General features: G+C 59.2%; 1 protein-coding gene across 4 annotated transcripts; it reads right to left on the reverse strand.

Moving 5' to 3' along the window:
- Positions 1–691: 691 nt before the first annotated feature.
- TCIRG1 (T cell immune regulator 1, ATPase H+ transporting V0 subunit a3) lies at positions 692–18,922 on the reverse strand. Of its 4 annotated transcripts, XM_030561920.1 has the most exons (21): positions 18,788–18,922; positions 17,532–17,626; positions 12,760–12,880; positions 12,147–12,225; positions 10,737–10,966; positions 8,715–8,809; positions 8,321–8,447; positions 8,028–8,110; positions 7,512–7,605; positions 7,027–7,239; positions 6,335–6,485; positions 5,930–6,069; positions 5,670–5,827; positions 4,982–5,072; positions 4,731–4,849; positions 3,799–4,012; positions 2,492–2,608; positions 2,226–2,345; positions 1,455–1,572; positions 924–1,095; positions 692–773 (listed from the first exon to the last, which is right to left on the reverse strand). In XM_030561920.1, the coding sequence occupies exons 3-21, from the start codon at positions 12,874–12,876 to the stop codon at positions 692–694; spliced, it is 2,520 nt and encodes an 839-aa protein (XP_030417780.1). In that variant the 5' UTR covers positions 12,877–12,880; positions 17,532–17,626; positions 18,788–18,922. The 4 variants fall into 4 exon arrangements, with proteins under 4 accessions (XP_030417780.1, XP_030417778.1, XP_030417779.1 ...); XM_030561918.1 differs by lacking the exon at positions 17,532–17,626; XM_030561919.1 differs by lacking the exons at positions 17,532–17,626; positions 18,788–18,922 and adding an exon at positions 13,291–13,353.
- Positions 18,923–20,328: the final 1,406 nt, after the last annotated feature.

The raw sequence follows: 20,328 nt of genomic DNA on the forward strand, positions 1-20,328 counted from the left end.
TGTCCAGGACACAAGGCAGTTCCCAGAGCACATGGCTGGTCAGATCCTGCCCCCTCCCACCCAGGCAGGAGCTGCCTTCAGCACCCCCTTCCCTCCCAGCCAGTGCTGACCAGGGTGCAACGGAACCTTGGCCCCAGCTGGCCTGGCACATGATCCACACCCAGGGGTGCTGGACCAGTTTAGCAAGGGGAGACAGCGCCAGCTGGTGCCAGTGTAGAGTAACTGCAGCGCCACTCCTGCGGGGGCTGTGCAAGGTGCCCCTCGAGTGAGACATGCTGGGAGAGCTGCCCAGGCAGAGGGCAGGGCAGGTTCACGCTCCTGAGCCGGGAGCTCAGCTGGCCAGGCCCCGTGAGCACCACCAGAGGCCCAGCAGTTTCCCATTACACACCAACAGGGACGGGGATGTTTCACTCTTTAATCGTACAAAAGACAGGACAGAAGTAATCTGTGCCAAGGCAGGGAGCACCAGGCTCCGGCAGGCAGCAGATAACAGCATCAGACCAAAGGGGAGGGGAGGGGCAGGGTGGGGTAGGCGAAACAGCGCCAGGCTTGTGGGGTGGGGGAGCAGCAGCCAGGGTAGAAGGTACAAACCCAAAGGGAGCCCCCTGCCCCAGAACAGGGCAGGAGGGGGCACCATCCCTTTGAGGTTAGGGTGGTGGGGGACACCTGGTGCTGAGGGGCCAGGCTGGCCCTATTCCCAGCTGTCAGCGGGGAAGGCAAAGGGACTCAGCTTGTACCCGGCGCCCACGTAGAACTTGTTCTGGAATTCCACCCTGCAAACAACACGGGAGGGGAGAAAAGGGGGGTCAGCGCAGACATCACCCCCCAAAACTGACCAGGGCCTCCCCCATCCCAGGGGCTGCCCCCCCGAGTCCAGGGCAGTTCCCCGCTCCCCCCACTGGGAGTACAGGCCGGGGGCTCACCAGTGTAAGCGCAGGGCGTGCAGGAAAGCCGACAGCCCCTCCATCACCAGCAGGATGGCCACCGTCAGCACAGCGAAGAAGGCGAAGACGGGCACCAGCAGCGCCCCGCCCACGTAGATGTGCAGCAGAAAGCCGTTCCGCATCACCATGGTCCACAGCACCTCCGACAGCTCTGCAGGGGCACTGGGGGGGGTCAGAGCTGGGCACGGCCCCCTTCCCCCATATGCCCCGCCCCTGCCCCCACAGGCCTCCCTCCCATGCTCCCCTTTCCCCACACCTCCCGCCCCGCCTCATCACCCACCGTCACCCTGCCCCTCACAAGCCTCCCTCCCAGCTCTACACCTCCCGCCCCACCTTGCCACCCACCCCGCCTCGTCACCTGCCCCCACAGGCTTCCCTCCCACCCCCACAGCCACCCATAACCTCCTCCCCTTCCCTCCAGGGATCTGCATGAGGGGCCACAAAGCATGTGTGGACCAGGCTGAGCTCAGGTAGGAGGCTGAGACCCCCAACCCCCTACTCCCAACTCACGGGCATGGGCCAGGCTGAGCGCCCACAGGCGCAGGTAGGAGGCCGTGTTGGAGATGCAGCCCAGGCAGTACTCGATGGTGTGGATGGCCTGGTGCATGAAGACTTCAGAGAATTCAAACTGCGAGAGACACCAAGGCAGTGGAATGGGGTGAATGGCAGCACAGAGGGGCGGAGGGCAGCACCACATGGGGGGAGCAGGGCACCATGCCCGGCCACTCTTCTCCACCCTTGGCACGCTGAGCTGACCCCAGGCCCATCCACAGGCCGTGGGCCCAGGCAGACACATACCGTTTGGAGCTACCCAGCTGGGGCTGGATCTCACAGTGCTGGAGAGGGACAGCCCACAGATCACAGGCTACATGGGAGCTCAGCCACCCAGCAGCTGCCCATTCCTGCCCCCTGTGCCCACCCAGAGCGCTGGTGAGGGCATTGCTGAGCGGTGAGAGAGAAGACTGGGATGGGCGGGGGGGCTAATCCCATCCCTGATGCTCATAACTTCGGGGTCTCCTGGCCACTGCGGGGCCGCTCTGTCTCATGCTGGGGGGATGGGCAGCGGCTTGTCAAGCCCCACCCCTCTGAATGGCCCTGCCCCATCTCAGTACAGCGACATTTCCAGCCCCCAGATTGGAAAGTGGTCAGGGCCAGAGCCGCTGCGGGGCTCCCCCATGCTGAATGGGACTGGCAGGGCAGCGGGGCCAGCCACTGTCCCGGCACCCAGTGGCGTTAAACCCGTCCCTCTCCCCAGCCATCACAGTGCCCCAGGGATCTCACCTCAGCCTCAGGGCCATGCCCGCCACGCTCCATGTCGGCGTTCATCGCATTCACCGAGTTTCCCGGCTCCTGTGAGCTCAGCAGCGGCTGGTGCTCCCCGGCATCCCCAGGTGAGCCCAGCTGTGTAGAGCCCAGAGCCACACATCAGACAGGAGAGGTGGGGGACACACCCCACAGGTCACAGCCCCCATCCCCACGGCACCTGCAGCTCCCTTTGGAGAGGTCCCACAGAGCCCCACAACCCTGCCGCCAGCCCAGCCCCTTACCCCAAGATGAGGGTGCCCCCTGCGGCGGTGCTGGCACCACAGGTAGACGGGCGTGCCCAGGAGCAGGACAGGCACAGAGGCCAGAGCTAGGACGACCAGGACGTTCTGCACCGTCACCTGCAGTGGGGAGAGGGGGGGAGGTACCAGATTAGGGGGGCCGTCAGTCCGATCCAGCCTGGGCATGGTGCAAAGCGGGAGATTACCAGGCTAGTGAGGGGGAGATACCAGGCCGGAGGGGCCTGTTGGTGTGAGCTGTGCTGGCAGGCGGATGGATGGATGGGCCCTGTGACAGGCAAGGGATTTGGCCGCATCAGGCAGTGAACCCCATGTTGTTCCAGGGGCTCCCCTCTGCTAGAGCGTGCCGCCCTCCTCAGGGGACTAGCACAGCCATTCTCGGCACCCAGTGCGATGCCTCCAGCAGAGACGCTGGCACAGAGCAATCCAGGCCTTTGGCTCCACCCGGCCCGAAGCACACCCCACTCTCCACACCGAGCTGCACTCCCGCCTCGAATCACGTGGCTGCTGCTCTGGCCAGGGGGCCCTGGCTGTGGAGGGGCTGCCCAGCCCCAAGGCCCATGGGAGGAAGATTGGACCCGGGGCCTCAGGCAGGACGGTTTCTGTGCAAAGCTTTGTAGCTCTCGTACTTTGTGCAGAGTCAAATGGCCGGTTCAGCACACGCCTCGGCCCATGTCCCTCGGCCCCGAAGGGGCTAACAGAGACGCACAAGGCACCCACAGCCAGCTGAGGAGCTGGTTCCGAGGCCCAGCTGGCTGGGCTGTGCTGCCTGTGTGCCCAGGATGGGTGGCAGACCTGGAGCAGCCCCAGGGGGTGAGCAGCACGTGAGATCCGGAGGTTGGGTCCCACCACACCAGCCTGAGGGCTGGTCAGAGAGCAGGGCTGGGCCAGGAGTGATGGGCCTTTTGGTCTGATCTGGGAAGCAGGTGGGAACTGGACTGGGTGGGGCAGTGGAAAGCAGCTGCAGATGCTAGCCTGGTGTGGAGGTTCCCCATCCCGGGCAGAGCAGGGAGCAGCCATCAGGATTCCCCATCTTGGGCCAGCAGGTGGTTGTCGGCGTTACCTGTGTGGGTTACCTGTCCCAGGCACAGCTGGTAGTTGTCAGAGTTACCTGACCTGGGCACAGTAAGTTGTGTTGGGGTGACCCATCCCAAGCACAGCAAACAGTTGTCGAGGTGACCCGTTCCAGTAGAGGGGTTGTCAGGGTTACCTGTGCGGGCTACCAATCCCGGGCACAGCAAACGTTGTCGGGGTTACCTGACCCGGGCACAGCAGGTGGTTGTCAGGGTTACCTGTCCCGGATACAGCGGGTGGTTGTCAGGGTTCTCGGTGAACAGGAACATGTCAATGAAGTGGATGAGGATGCTGGGTGCCAGCAGGGAGTTGACAGCACTGAACGTGATCCACTTGTAGAAGATCATGAAGACGAGGTAGCCGAAGAGTGCCAGCAGGAAGAACGCCTCGGGCAGGAAGACCAGTACCACCTGGTACCACTGCCTGAAGTGCCTGTGTGCCAGCGAGAGGGGAGTCGGGCATAGCCGGGCTGCCCGCCCCCATGGAGGAAGCAGCACCCTTGCGAGGTGGTCTGGGACCCTGCACGGCTGCCCTGGCTGGAGCTGAGCGCGGCAATCCTGACAGGCAGGATCCCAGCACCAAGGATGGCTGGCTCTGGGCTGCCAGGGGTTCAGGGTGTGCCCTGGGGGACTAGGCTGGGGAGTCAGGCAGTGCAGCAGAGTTGGGGGCACATCCCTTCCTGGCAGCAGGAGCCCCAGAGCAGCCCTGGCAGGCTTCCTCCCCAGCCTGGCAACACGGCCAGCTCACATCTCACAAAGCCCCAAGGAGCTACAACAAGCCCCATCTGCACTGGGCACTGGCCCTGATGCCAGCCCCAGGGAGCCATTCCTGCACAGAGACACGTGGCACTGGTGCCAGGCCAGTTCAGAGCAGTGCCACTGACTGCCCGAGGGGCTGGGGCTCCATCCCAGTGAGGGGCTGTCGGCAGGCAGGGCCCCAGGCTCAGGTGCCAATCCTTGGCCAATATCCTTCCACCACCAGGGCCAGGATTTCCTGCAGATGCAGATCCCCAGGCACAAAGAAAGGATGGGGCCAGAGTAGGGGATGAGCCAGGCTCCGTAGCCCTCTCCTCTGGGGCACATGGCCTGCCAGGCTGAAGCGAGGGGGCACAGGTGGGCAAGGCGGGTGGGTGTCGGCAGCCTCAACTCACAGGTGGTTGAAGACGCCGAGCAGCACCCCGAAGCTCATGTGGATGATGCCCAGAATCACTGACATCTTCATTTTGAAGGAGTTCAGGAAGTTCAGGTGGTTGTTGGCCAAGCTCCAGACCTGCAGCCAAGTGAGAGGAGGCGTCTGAGCCAGGGTGGGCATGCAGCTCCCAGTGTGAGGGAGCAGAGTGGAGTGGTGTGTCTGGCAGGGGAGACAGTTAGCCAGCATATCCCCCCATCCCTCCCTACTCACCGGGTCGATCCCGAAGGGGTAGGGCCCCTTGAAGACTCCAGTGACGTTGGGGTCCAGGGTGAGGAAGGCGTGGCTGGATAAGTAGTCAGAGCTGTGGGGACAGGGGGGTGTCAGTGCCGGGGGGAGGCGCTGGGCAGAGTTGGGGGCACGGATCTGCAGGCGGGGCAGTACGAGGGGAGGCAGCGCTGACGCAGGGCAGGGAGGGGGCACATGGGTGTGGGGAGTCAGGAATGGGATAGAAGGGAGGAGGAGCCCACAGGTGGGTAACGGGTATGGGGACAGGGGAGCAGGCTGGTATGAGAGAAGAGGGACCCCGTGGGAGGTAGCAGGTGTGGGGGGGTAGCAGACAGGGTCCCATGGGGGTTGATGAGCCAGGTACATGGCAGGAGAGCAGGCGGGGGTCCTGGGGCAGGGACAACAGGGTAGCAGGTGGGGGAGCAGGCAGGGGGTATGAGAACAGGGACCCTGTGGGGGATAACAGATGGGGACAGGGTACCAGGTGGTGATCCCATGGGGTGGTAGCAGGTGGGGTCCTGCAGGGAAAGCTGGGTACCAGGCAGGAGAGCAAGCGGGGATCCCGCAGGGGGGAGCAGGTGGGGGTCCCATGGGGGGGAACAGGGGAGCAGGCGGGGGTCCTGCAGAGGGGAGCAGGGTACCAGGCAGGGGTCCCGCGGGGGGCAATGCCCACCTCCAGTTGGAGTGGTTGACCATGGTGGCCACACTCCAGGCAGAGGGGAAGATGGCGGTGGCCTTGCTGAAGCACTCGTTGTAGATGAAGCCAGTGTAGACGGAGAAGGCCCCCATGAGCAGAATCAGGTAGCGCCCCTCAAAGAACGTCTGCCAGATCTGGGGACGGACGGACAGACAGACAGAGAGAGGCACAGCTTCGCAACAGCCCCGCCCTCCCCCATCCTCCCCACCTCCAAAGCAGTTCCCCCCCTCGCTCACCTCATTGCGTGCTTCCCTCAGGCGGGAGCTGCTCTCGGCCAGCACCATCCAGAGGGCAAAAAGGAACATCAGCAGCCCATGGCCCACGTCCCCGAACATGACAGCAAACAGGAAGGGGAAGGTGATGATGGTGTAGGGCGCTGTGGGGGTAGGGAACATGTCAGAGAGGCCCTCCCACCCCACATGGGCCCTTCACCCCCACACGGGCCCAGACCACCCTGCCACAGCCCAGACACAGGGTCTTTCCCTTCTTGGGGGCACCAGCTCTGATCTGTCCCCAGGGCAGAGCCTGGCTGGCTCATGGGGGCTGGAAATGGGCCATGGGGCTTTTCCCCTGTAGGGGATGCTGGCTCTGATGCAACTTGAGGGCGGGAGGGTGGGAGGGTGGCCCCAGGGGTCCCTTACCCGGGTTCACCTCCTGGTAGCTGGCGACCCCATAGGCGTCGACGATGTTCTGGAAGCCGGCGGTGAACTTGTTGGTGCGGATGAGGGTGGGAGGGCTCTCAGAACTGGGGATCCGGTGCACGAACGACTCCACCCCCGAGCCACTCTTGTGCTGCAAGGGAAGGTGGGCCTGGGACCAGGGAGCCTCGAGGCAACACCAATCCACCCCCCCCCCCCACTGCCAGCTGGGGAGCAGGCAGGGGCTGGCTTGTCCTGGGGCACAGCCAGAGGAGGGAAGGGCAGGGCAGGGCGGGAAATGCAGCATAGTAGGAGGGGTGGGCAGGGGAAACACCTACCAATCCGTGGAGAGGGGAGAACATGGACTGGTTCGGGGGGTGGAGGCATGTTTTGATCCGTGGACATGTACCAATCCGTGGCATGGGCATCCGTGGCATGGGGGGACAGGCAGAGGCACATACTGATCCATTGGGAGGCAGGGGGGCAGGCAGAGGCATGTACTGATCCATGGGGTGGGGCGGGGTGGAGGCACGTACCAATCTGTGGGGAGGTGGGAGGGGAAGACAACGGGACACATACCGATTTGTGGAGGGGGGGGATGGGTGGAGGTACATACTGATCCATGGAGGGTGGGACATGTACCAATCCATGGCGTGGGGGGAGGATGTGGTGGGGGGGCAGGCAGAGGCACATACCGATCCGTGGCGCAAGGCCTCCTGCACCTGTGGCAGGTCACGCACGGGGCACCACACCTCGGCGATGAGGCACTTCTCGATGACGTTGAAGCTGCACTGGTTGAGGATGAGGTAGATGGCCTTCATCTTCTGCACCTTCACGCGCCAGGCTGGCAGCATCAGCACCACCTTCTGCAGCACCTGGGACAGGTACTGCTCCGTCTCCCCCAGCACCTGCCGGCGGGAGGGAGGTTCACAGGGGCAGACACCAACCCCCCCCCAATATTCCAACACAGCTGGGGTCCCCCAGCCCAATGTTTCTTCTCCACCCTGGTAGGGGCTTCAACTGCTGCCCACCTCCCTTACAGCCTGGGACCCGTAACGCTCGAGGCTGTTGAGCAGGACTGTCCTCCCCACCCACCCCCCACAGCTCCCCCATCTCACTGCAGTGAGGTTGTTGACTGGGGAGTGTCCCCAGGGCCCCACACACAGGTCCCCCATCTCACCGTGTTGAGGTCGTTGATCTGGGTGAGCAGCCCACTCAGCACCTCCAGCCGGTCGGCCTCCCTGTCGGCGTAGGGGTACACGTGGCAGTGGAAGCTGGGAGAGACACACACAAGTGAGGGGGGACATGTTGGCAGAGAGGGGGGCTGAGTTGTGTGGGGGAGAAACTGGACATGGGGGGGGAGGGAGAGGTTTCGTGGTGAGGCACAAACGACTATCATCAATTCTGCGCCTTCTATGGGCAAGAGGAGTTGGGACAGCCGGCTGGAGGGGGCCCTGGCACTCTGCTCCCATTCCCCCCAGGGAACAGCCACACCAGGCGAGGGGCTGCCCCTAAGACACTCCCCCAGCCTCCTAGCTCCCCAGACAGGAACAAGAGCAGCTCCGGTGTGGCACCGGGACCCCTCACGCAGCAGCAGGCATATGGAGCGCCGACACTTGGGGCAGGAATTGCTAGGGGCGTGGACAGGCAGGCAGACAGATAGCGAGGAGACGGGGCAGGTGGGGCCAGCACTCACCAGTCCGAGATCTTGCGGATTTTCTGTCCGATCTGCTCCCCCCAGTACGAAATGAGGAAGATAACCCAGGTGATGCTCTCACCCTGCGGGGGGAACACAATATCCATGAGCCTCAGCACAGCACAGGGGTGCCTACAAACCACCCCGTCCCATGCTCCCAGGTTCCAGAGAAACCCCCCCAGCCCCACCCCACTCAGATCCACCCACCTCCTCTCCAGACCTGCCCCTGTCACAGACACCCAGACCTGCTCCAACCACCATTCGTGCAACCCCCCTTCCCAACCCGCACTCACCGTGGCTGGGTCCTCCATGGGCTCCGCCATCTCCACAAAGTTGGCGATGAGGTACCCGCGGCAGGCGCGCCACAGCAGCCGCTCAAAGGAGGTCACCCGCCACGGGTGGATCACGCCTGCCACAAAGCTGGGGGAGGGGAGAGAAGCGACAGCCAAGGGGGGGGCGCTGGCATCCCAAGGCAGAACAGCTCCACAGCACCCAAGGGCGCCACGGCATCCATGGCATTACCACAGAACCCGTCGTGTCCCAGGCACAGCCCCGCTTTCCCTCCCACCCCCACATTGTCCCAGATGGGGCCTGCCCCACAGCTGCTGCCCTGTGTTCCAGGAGGGGCCTGCCTCACGGCTGCTGCCCCATCTGTAACTCATCCCACCCGCTCTGGAACCAACTCACTTGACTTTCACATCGAGTCGCGGTGCCATGGATGGGTTGAGCAGGGGCTCCTGGTCCGAGAGGGCGCGGGGCCGGGCGGGGGAGCCCAGTGATGCCTGCCACATGGGAGAGAGACCATCAAGGGAGCTGCCCAACCCAACGGGGCCCCTTCCTTCCCCCTTCCCCAGGCAACTGGCGCCACGGTGCTCCCCTCCTTGCCTGGCAACCTCTCTGTTCTTCCCCAGGAATCCACCATTGGCCCCCACACCAAAGGCCTCCCCACACACACCAGTGCCCAGCCCTGGGGGTTACCCACTCCACCCCTCCCTGCCCCCCAACCTCTAGGACACCCCCACTCCACCCATCTCCTCTCTGCCTCCCAGATTCCTTTCCATTCTGCCCCTCTATACCTCAAAGTAGCACCCTGGAACTACCATATTCTTGACTGTCATATAGTTATAGTATGTCTATAGTATGTCTAGACAGTATTTGGTCCTGCCATGAGGGCAGGGGACTGGACTCAAAGACCTCTCGAGGTCCCTTCCAGTCCTAGAGTCTATGAGTCATGTGAGGTATTATTTTAAAAATCTTGATCTGTTGAACATAAATACCATTTGATTGTCTGTGCTCTCATTGTATGTGAAGTTATGAAGCATTGCTACATGTGTTACTGAAATAGTTGTGAGGCTCGGAGATGCCTCCAGCCAACCTTTCAATTGCAACAAAGGACCAGATAGATGTGCTGATGGCCCATTAAAGGGAATCCACTCTCCCAACCGCCATCCCAGAGACTTCTCGGAGAGAGCATGTATGCAGTGGAGACTGCTTGGCCAATGGGGACTGCCTGATCCCCATGTCACAGCAAAGATCTTTCCAGCAAGCTGGAAGAAGCTGTAAAAGAGAGACAGTGACATCATCACTTGCCCTCTTTCTTCCAGGTGTTGACTTGAGTTGGGAGGGGAAACGTCTGGAGGACAAAGACTTTGAACTGGGGAGGGTGGTCCCAGGCTGGAAAAGAGTCTCAGCCTGTGCATTGTGGATCTGTAACCTGATTGTGCCATCAGTCAGAGTGAGACACTGCTTGATTCAAATCCTGTTTAGTTTGCAGAACTTAGATTGCAAATTTATTTTATTTTTATTTCTTAAGTAACCAACTTTGATCTCTGTGCCTGCTACTTATAGTCACTTAAAATCGATCTTTCTGTAGTTAATAAATCTGTTTTATATTTTACCTAACACAGTGTGCTTTGGTTGAAGTGCTTAGGAAATCTCAGCTCAGGTTACAAAGGCTAGTGCAGGGGTCGGCAACTTTTCAGAAGTGATGTGCCGAGTCTTCATTTATTCACTCTGATTTAAGGTTTCGCATGCCAGTCATATATTTTAATGTTTTTAGAAGGTCTCTTTCTATAAGTCTATAATATAGAACTAAACTATTGTTGTATGTAAAGTAAATAAGGTTTTTAAAATGCTTAAGAAGCTTCACTTAAAACTAAATTAAAATGCAGAGCCCCCAGAGCTGTGGCCAGGACCTAGGCAGTGAGAGTGCCACTGAAAATCAGCTCGCATGTCGCCTTCGGCACGTGTGCCATAGGTTGCCTACCCCTGTGTGTCCACTCCACATAGAGGGAGTGATGAACTACTTAAAGAACTTGCACTGCCCAAGAGGGCCTTGAATAGTCCTGGAACGTAGGGCTGGAGCTGGGGGGGAACTGGGTAGGAGATCATGAGCGGCTGGGAGATCATTCATGTAACTCAGCTGGGCATGTCTCTACCTATGGATGTCTGTGTAAGTGCAGTGCCTAGCCAAGGTTTGTAGCTTGGCATCAGCATCACAGTGTGAGAAGCAATGCAGGTTGCTTCTCCAGCAGCCCCCCAGTCCAGGTTACATCCCAGGGACCCCATCACACCCTCCCAGCCCCAGGACCCCATGCTCCAATGATCCCTTCCCTGCCCCCCAGGCCTCTCTGCACTGCCCCTCCTCTGCTCCCTCCAGCCCCCTCCTCAGCCCCAAGGCCACTGCTCTGGCGCCGCACGAGGACTCACCAGCTGGCCGGTGAAGCGCTGCCCCTCGCGCAGGACTTGCACGTACTCCTGCAGCTCCCGCAGGCGCCCGCCCAGTGACTCCCGGTTGCGGCTCACTTCGCGCAGCTCCTGGGCCAGCTGCTCGGACTGCTCCTGGATGTGCAGGGCATCACGGGGCAGAGGGGCCAGGGGGCTTTCAGGGCAGGGCCCCAGTGCCAGCCCTGCCTTCCGCAGCTCCTGGTGGAGGAATGCTGCGCAGCAGGGACACAGCGCCCATCAACACTGCCCATGCACAGCCTGCCCCCATCAGGTACCCATCTGGAGACCCCCCTCTCCCCAGAGCACAGGCTTGTGTCCCTGACTATCTGGGCTAATAGCCATTGATGGGCCTATCCTCCATGAACTTATCTAGTTCTTTTTTTAATCGTTATATTTTTGGCCTTCACAACGTCCCCTGGCAGCGAGTCCCACAGGCTGATTGTGCATTGGGTGAAGAAATACTTCCGTTTGTTTGTTTTAAAACTGCTGCCTGTTAATTTCATTGGGTGACCCTTGGTTCTTATGAGATGTGAAGTAGTAAATAACACTTCCTTAGTTACTTTCTCCACACAATTCATGATGTTACAGGCCTCTGTCATATCCCCCCTTAGTTGTCTCTTTTCCAAGATGAAAAGTCCCAATTGATTAATCTCTCCACATACGGAAGCTGTTCCAGACCCCCGATCATTTTTGATGCCCTTTTCTGAACCTTTTCCAATTCCAATACATCTTTTTTGAGATGGGGCGACCACATCTGCACGCAGTATTCAAGATGTGGATGTACCGTGGATTTATACAGAGGCAACATAATCTTTTCTGTCTTAATATCTATCACTTTCCTAATGATTCCCAATGTTCTGTCCACTTTTCTGACAGCCACCGCACATGGAGTGGATGTTTTCAGAGAACTATCCACCATGATAACAAGATCTCTTTCTTGTGTGGTAACAGCTAATTTACATCCCATCATTGTATAGGTATAGCTGGGATTATGTTTTCCACTGTGTATTACTTTGCATTTATCAATAGTGAATTTCAGCTGCCTTTTTGTTGCCCAGTTATCCAGTTTTGTGAGATCCCTTTGTAACTCTTCACAGTCTGCTTTGGACTTAACTAACTTAACCCCATATCACTGGGCCTCTGCCACCCCAGACTCCCTCCATCCCACCACTCCAGGCTCCCATTCCCATGGGCAGCCCCCGCCATCCCAGAGAGACCTCCTGGTTCCCACCTGCCCAGAGAGACAACACCCTTCCCCCCCACACAGGCTCTCCACCACTCCAGAGCTTCCCCTCCCTTCCCCTCACCCTAGTGTCCCCAATGTCCTAGACTTTCCACAAAGTCTCCCTGCCCCCAGAAGGAGCCCCTCCCCCAGAGTGGCTTGACACTCACTGAAGGTTTTCTCCATGTCCTCACAACGCCGCACCTCGCCCACGAAGCGCCGCTGGAAGGCGTTGACATTGGGGTTGAGCTGGGGGAGCAGAGACAATACATCAGAGCCCAGCTGCAGCAAACCCTGCACGAGGCCCTGACTCCAGGCGGCTAGGGTGGGGCCAGCCATCCCAACAGCCCCGGCACTTCGGTCAGGGACCTCGACTCCTGTTCCTATTGGGATCAGCTACCCAGCCACCTCCCCATTCAGGGATCCCGACTACTCCTGCCCACCCCACTAGGGACCAGCCACCCCAACAGTCCCAACCCCTCAGTCAGGGACCCCGATTCCTGCCCCTATTGGGACCAGCCACCTGGACACCTCCCCAGTCAGAGACCCTGACTTCCCCTACCCCCCCAACAGCACCCCAGTGACAAACCCCAACTCCCACTGCCCCCATAAGCACCCGACATCCTGGCTTCCCCATGCCCCCTTCCTCTCCCACTCTGGGACCCTGACTCTTCCCCATAGCAGATGAGACATCTCAACCAACCCCCCCGCGGCCACTTCCCCCCACCCCAGCCAGGGACCCCTGCCCCCCCAGGGGAGCACCACGTCCTGCCCTGCACATACATCTCTGAACTCCACGAGCCCCCTCTCGCCCAGCTCGCTGACGCAGGCGTAGGCCGAGGCCGACTGCAGGAAGAGCTGGGCCAGGCAGACCTCCTCGCTGCGGAACATAGAGCCCATGGCGCTGCCGGGGAAGGGGAGAGTCAGTCACCTGGCGGCGAGGGCAAGGGGCACAGAGATCCAATCCCACCCCGTCCCGCTCCACTCAGATGCGAGGGGCACCAGAAGCCACGCTGTAGCAAGCAGCCCAGGCGCGGGGGCACGGACTCCTCGCCTGGCAAGGAGGAGAGGAAGGGGCTCCTGCTGAAGGAAGGAGCTGGAGCCAGCAGAGACAGGCAGCAGGGCCAGGGCACTCCCAGCAGCTCTGGAGAAGGAATGGGCACGGCCGGGAGCCCCCGCTCCAGCTGGGAGGAGGCAATTATGGCTCAGACTCCAGCTCCCCAACAACCCCCAGCCTGGCACCCAGACAGTCACCCTGAGCTCCAGCCATCTATGCAGCTGGCACCTCGGCAGCCATACCAGCCAGCCGCTTACCTCAGGGACGGCCTTGCAGCTGTGGGGGGCACACGGCATAAGAGACCCACCCAGGGAACAAGGATCCGCAGTTCTGCCCACGAGACACCCAGCAGCAGCTCGGCTGAGTCACCCGGGACTTTTTTTGACCTCGGAGGTTGCAAAATAGTTTCCAGTAGCACCATCCCCCTCCACCCCAGACTAGCTCAGCTTCAGGGCTGGCCGTGCTGCTCACCTTTGGGGCTGACACAGCCAGACCCGCATGTCCCAGCAAGGGGTGGGGAAGGCATACGATGGAGAAGAGGATCAAATGGGAACACAAAGAGATCCGGAGCACCCTCCATGCTCCTTTGCAACTGGAGGGCAGCTGGGGCCCTGCAGCAGCTCTTAGGGCAGGGGGAGGAGGGGATCCAGACCTCAGGATGGGCCCAGCTCACTGCAATAGGGCCATGCCAACACTCCAGCAGAAAGCAGGGAAACACAAGAGGCCTCTTGGAGGAAGTCCCACTCCCTGCACAGGGTCCCGGGCGTACCGGGAGCGAGGTCAAGCAGCCACCCTGACGCTGAACCACACCGAATCTACCTTGAGGCATCACCAGCTACTGCCCACTGCAAACAGGAGTCCAGTGGGACCCCCAGCCCAAGAGACACGCTGCGCTGGGGCAGAAAGGCCCGTGTTTCTGAAGCTGCCACCAGTCTTGGGGGCCCAGCCTGAGGCATTCAGGCTGTCTCTCCCTGCCAGATCCCCCCATGCAGGATTCGGCCCCAGGGTTAGCGTGCTCCACTCAGGGCCGTCCTTAGGATTTATGGGGCCCTACGCAGTATTATTAAACTGGTGCTCCTATGCCGGATGGCAGCCCAAGCTCACAGCCTGGTGGGGGAGGGGGAGGAGGGACTTGACAGCAAAGGAAAATGAGATGCCCAGCCTGCCTCATGGTGGCGGAGAGCCACAGTTCCCCGCAGAGACTTCCATGCACTCTCCCTCATGCAGAATGGACATGAAGAAAGTACCTAATTAAAAGCACTAAAATTTGGGAATAAAAAATGTCAGTCACAGGTTTTTTGATATGCCCTGAAGTTTGCCAGAGATTTATTTGCAAAAACTTCATAGTAAGGGTGAGTCAGCTGTCCTGCTGAATACAACATTACATATAATGGAATACATGATGCAGCTCTTCTCTATTTTACATTTTCTTCATCAGTATTTCTAAGTTAAATTTATATTTTAAATGTACTCAAATCTTAAGCCAGCATTCCAGATTACTACATATTTAACTCACTGAAACAAAGACATTCTTTTAAATTAATCAGAGAGGTTTAGTGTGTTCATAACAATGTTCATTGCTTTTAGAAAAAGGGAACAGTAATTTACTTTGTGTGATCTCCATAACAAGAAACATGGTTATGAAATTTCACCAACTTTAAAAAAATATGTTTCCAAAGATTTTAGGTATAACAAGGATTTTGTCTTACTAAGGTACCGATTTTGCTGGAGGGTTCTTTTAAAACTAGTTTGTCGGATAGTCAGAAGTAAAGAAAGGGAACTCTTTGTCCAGCTATCTGGAAGGGAAGGACTGTTGTCCCTTTAAGGGCTCTCTTCAGTGGGGAGTGGGGGGAGAGGTGGTGAAGGGATGGACAGAAAGGACAGGAAGACTTGGAAGCACTTTTTTAACTATAGTAATTAAAATGTGTATTTTAGATAAGGGAGGTCTTTTGAAGGATTTATTTAAAAAACTATGTCTGAAGATCCACACATTTAAGGCTAAAGATGATTGTGCATCTAAAGCTCTATGCAAGCATTTTTTAGAAATGTGATTTTATAATCTTCACCAGCTCACTAATGAAATATTTTTAAAACAAATTTTAAACTAAGGTCCTGTAGACTGACATGTTCTGTGTAAATATTACATTAATGCACAACTGTTTTTGTCAGTAAAGTCAGAAACTGACAGTATAAAAATTTATTTGGGCATAAGCTTTCGTGGACATCTGATGAAATGGGTTCTAGTCCACAAAAGCTTATGCCCAAATAATTTGTTAAGTCTTTGAGGTGACACAAGGACTCGTCCTTGTTTTTGCTGATACAGACTAACAGGACTACCACTCTGAAACCTGTCAGTATATACCTTGGGGTTGGCAAATGCCTGTATTACCCCTTGAATGTCTCTTTAACAGTTTCAATGTTGTGCTAATAAGTCTTGCAGGCTGGAGGTTTTTTCACTTTTAACTACTAGATTCCCTCCCAAGGAAGACTCACCAGGTTAGAGCAGCCATCTGTGGGAGCCTGCAGGAAGGGTCAGAACAGGGATAGGAAAATAAGCGGTGGACACTAAGACCCAGTGGTGCCCCAAATTTTCAGGTGCCCTACGCAGCTGTCTATGTTGCCTATGCCTAAGGACAGCCCTAGCTCCACTCCTACACAGGGAGGCCCTCTCTGCTCTCCTTCCACCTCTATGGGGCACCAACGCTGCAGAGAGCCCAGCCACAGCCAGCGCTACCTGTCTGCGAGGCTGGGAGACAGCGCCACCGACTGTTCACTCCAAGCTGGCTCCTTCCAACACCTCCCCATGACACTGTCCCAAGGCTGGCAAGAGCACCATTACCCCATGGAGCAGCCCATGCTCCCAGCATGCACTGCTAGCCCAGGGGTAATACTGTACATGGAGATGTTAGCGTGTCCAAGCCAACGTCTGTCCCTTCCGGAGCCAGGCACAGCTGGATTCGGGGACCCACAGAACCTGGCACTAGCCCGAAGGATGCAGTAGAGCGGCTCATAAATGGAGCTCTCTGCGGGCCTGTCTACACTGCCACTGGATATATAATTCACGAGTAGCTGTACACATCACCGCAGGAACCTCTGCCTGAGCTAGGATTCACTCCTCCATCTGCAGGGTATGTGACAAAGTGGGAATTTTCTGTAATAATTTTCATGAAGCCCATGCATGCCTCAGTTTCCCCCATATTTCATATTGTTACCCAGGGGACGGGGGAAGGACTGTTTGCTCTCAGGACAGGCTAAGAGACCTGGTCTATGCTACAAAGTTAGGCTGAAGTAGGCGGCCTTGCATCGACCTAGTTGTGGATGTGTCTAGCCTTTGTTCCAGCTTGGCCGGGCTCTGGCTGACCAGAATGGTCAATGCTTTAACCTTCAGTTTTCTCTGTTGACCTAAGGTCACCCCATGCTGTGTAACAGGTGACTAATAAATATGCCTGGTTTGCCAGCGCTGCGTGTGTCACCGCAAACACTGGCTGAGGTGCATTAGTCCCTGAAGAGTGGCCTAGCCTCTCCCAGGAGTCCAGTTCAGTTGGACTCGCCAGGAAAAGCTCATGCTGTGAAACACAAGTGCTGCAGCCCCAGAGGTTAACCAGAAGGAGGTAGTCAGGGGCGGCTCCAGGCCCCAGCACGCCAAGTGCATGCTTGGGGCGGCATGCCACAGGGGGCACTCTGCCAGTTGCCAGGAGGGCGGCAGGCAGGCTGCCTTCAGCGGCATGCCTGCGGAGGGTCCGCTGGTCCCACGGCTCTGGTGGACCTCCCGCAGGTGTGTCTGCAGAGGGTCCGCTGGTCCCGCGGCTTTGGTGGAGCCGCGGGACCAGCAGACCCTCCGCAGGCATGTCTGCGGGAGGTCCACCGGAGCCGCGGGACCGGCGACCTGCAGAGCGCCCCCCGCGGCATGCCGCCATGCTTGGGGCAGTGAAATGTCTAGAGCCGCCCCTGGAGGTAGTGAGACCTACCCCATGCAGTAAGACTGAAACCCCTTGGGGGTTGGACAAACTGAAGGGTTCCTCCTAGAGATTGTCCCAAAACTGGGGGCATAGCACCAACGCTATCGATCCGTGACAGTTAGGGTGACCAGATGTCCCGATTTTATAGGGACACTCCCAATTTTTGGGCCTTTTTCTTATATAGGCTCCTATTACCCCCCACCCCCTGTCCTAATTTTTCACACTTGCTGTCTGGTCACCCTAGTGACAGTGGAGACGTTCCCTGCAAGTCCTGTGGCAAGGTCAGAACACACGGGAGCCAGCTATCCTGGGCATAAGCCTTATATGGCCCCTTTTCAATTGCACCCACATGCCAGCCCCTGTCTGGAACATGCCCTGCCCCATTGACTCCACTGAGAGGCAGCATCCCAACCACGCTAGAGCGTGGCTTGTCCTGCGTGGCACTGCACTCTTTGTAACCAGGCATTACGGAGCAAGGACACGGGCCCGCCTAGCAAGGGAGCAGCAGCAAAGGCCACCCCGCTGGGTAGCGTGCTCACCTGGACCACGGGTTCCAGTCCCTGCTCTGACCCAGGAAACCGACAGCAACAGCTATTGGGGAATGGCTCCCCGCAGGGCTCTGCTCACAGTCGCTCTGCTTTGGAAACGCAACCATTACCCAGAATCAAGTGACGTTTGCTCCAGAACAGAGCACTGCAAGGGTGGGGGCCACTATTCTGCAATAGCTCCAGCCATCAGCATCCCCATGTAGACAAGCCCATAGTCACTGAGCCTCAGCACCACCGTCACAGGGGTCACAGCCCTGCCCTGCCACAGTGGGACAGACACACACAGATGAATGTACTAACCCCCATGGGGTGCACGGACGAGACAGGGATGGGGCGTAGGCAGGCCCCATGGTGCCGCAGCCCTGTGCTGCGCTCAGCTCAGACTCAGCCTGGTCCAGAGCGGGACACACGTCTCCCTTCGAAGACCTGACTTGGGGTTCCCGTTGTGCTGTTCCCAGTGCCCCCAGCTCAAGGGGCCCCAGCTGCCCCAGGAGGAGAGGGGGCATCACAGCTCTGACTAGGGTGACCAGATGTCCCGATTTTATAGGAACAGTCCCGATTTTTGGATCTTTTTCATAAATAGGCTCCTCTTACCCCCCACCCCATCCCGATTTCACATTTGCTATCTGGTCACCCTAGCTCTGACCAACTACCAGCTGTGGCTATTGCAGGCCCTAGCCTCTGCGCTCCGGCTGGGATGGACCCAGAGCATAGGTGCTGGAACTTGGGGTGCTGCCGTACCCCCTCCCCCGCTTGAAGTAGTTTCCATTATATACAAGAGTCACAGTGTGGTTCTGTGGTTCAGTGGCTCTCAGCCCCCCCACTATACAAATTGTTCTGGAGTCTCTGACCCGGGGCAGCTCTAGCGGAGGCCCTAGGAGGGGGGCTGACTCCCAGCCCCTCGGTTTTAGAGATGGGGGGAGGGCGATCTCCCCACCTGAGCCAAGCTCCGTTACCCCAATGCCCAGCCAGCCCCACGGGCACGGGGGGACGCCCTGCCTGGGATGTGCAGGAGCCCAGCTGTGCCACAGCGTCGGGAGGGGGGGCAGGGGGTTCCTCCGCTCCAGGGGGGCTCAGGGGAGCGACAAGCGACCCCCCTGAGCACGGAGGAGCCGGAAGCGGTGGCGGCAGCACGTGGAGCCAGGCCCTGCCAGGCCGCCTCATCACAGCCTCCGCCCGCGGGCTGTGACCCGCCCCGGCCCCGCCGGCACAGGGCAGGCTGGGGGCGGCCCGGCCGCGGCTCCTACCTGCGCTGCGCTCCAGCTGCTGATCCCGGCTGGGTTGTGGAGAGAGAGAGGGGAGTCCGGGACTTCCTCTTCCCCTGGGCGGGCTGCTCCCGGCCGGGCCGGGTCAGACCCACCCCCGGGACCTCCCCCACTGCCGGCTGCAGGCAGCTCCGCACGCTTCCCGGGCTTCCTGCCCCCGCGGGGGAGGGGGCACTGTGCGGGGAGCTGCCCCCCCGCACTCCACCCGCCGAGCCTCACCCCCTGCACCTGGACCTCCCCCCCGCCTAGCTCCACCCCGCAGAACCTCACCCCCCCTGCACCTGGACCTCCCCCCATGCCGACCCCCCGCACCTGGACCTCCTCCATCCGGGCTCCACCCCGCAGAACCTCACCCCCCCCGCACCTGGACCTCCTCCCCCTCCATCCGGACCCACACACACACTGAGCGTCAACCCTCCCGCACCCAGATGCCCCCACTGGATCCCCACCCAGACCCAGCCAGCCAAGCCCCATCCCACTGCATCTGGACCCCCTTGCACCCAGATCACCCGCTGAGCCCCCCCGCACCTGGGCCACCCCACTGAACCCCACCCCACTGAGCCCCAATGAGTTGCACCTGGACCACCCTGCCAAGCCCTGGCCCCCCACACTAAACCCCCACTCCCTCAGTGCTTGCACCCACTCAGTGATCCCCCTGCATCAAGACCCCCCCCTTCTGAGCCCCATCCCCCACACATGTGGAACCCCTGCTGAGCCCCAACCACTTTCACCTGGACACACACACACCCCATCCCATTCCGCGTGCACCCAGATCCCTCACTGAGCTGCCCCCGCCCAGATTCTCCCACACAGAACCTTCCCCCCCCACACACACTTGTGTCCTGCTGGGCTGAGCCTGCCTGTCCCATACCTGGATCCCTCCACGTCAAACCCTCCCACACCTCTGAACCTGGATCACTCCCATGTCCCATCAGAACCACCGTGCAACTCCCCCTCCCCCGCAGCCGAATCATCCCAACCAGAAACCCCTGGCCCCGCAGCTGAATCCCCATTCCCAACACTGATCCCTTTGCACCTGGATACCAGCCTTCCAGGCCAAAACATACACCCTGCACCCCATGTTGTGGAGCGGGCTCTATAGGGGGTGCTCTCCCCTCTCAATCACAGCTGACCCCAGTGTGGCAACATACATGGCCACTACCCCCTGTGCAACTGGACACCCACACATGCACCAAGGCCCCTGCGCCATCACACCAGTTACATGCAGGGCAGTGCCCGTGCAGGCAGAGATCTCAGATGTAGTAGCAGGGCACCAGGCCCTGTTGCAGTGTTGCTGTCCACAGCTCAGCTTGGATTCACACTCCCAGCTCTCTCTCATCCCCTCTAAGCAGGATCCAGGCCCTGGGCACTAGTGCCAGGACTCACACTCCCAGCAGGGTCCATACCCTGAGGTTCATGTGACCTCCTCCCCCCCCCCCCCCAGCATGATGAGATTCCTGCCCCAGGAGTGTTGGTGTCTCCTCTGCCTCTGACTCCAGCTGGATCCACGTGATAGTGTTTCC

This window comes from Gopherus evgoodei, chromosome 4, assembly GCF_007399415.2.
Source record: "Gopherus evgoodei ecotype Sinaloan lineage chromosome 4, rGopEvg1_v1.p, whole genome shotgun sequence".
NCBI lineage: Eukaryota > Metazoa > Chordata > Testudines > Testudinidae > Gopherus > Gopherus evgoodei.

Excerpts from the sequence above, each read along its gene's own strand:
- TCIRG1 (XM_030561918.1), bottom strand. The coding sequence starts at position 12,876 with ATGGGCTCTATGTTCCGCAGCGAGGAGGTCTGCCTGGCCCAGCTCTTC. Across the intron at positions 10,967-12,146 it reads GGACATGGAGAAAACCTTCA|CATTCCTCCACCAGGAGCTG; the intron begins GTGAGTGTCAAG and ends CCTGCTGCGCAG. Across the intron at positions 4,850-4,981 it reads ACCCCTTCGGGATCGACCCG|GTCTGGAGCTTGGCCAACAA; the intron begins GTGAGTAGGGAG and ends ACTTGGCTGCAG.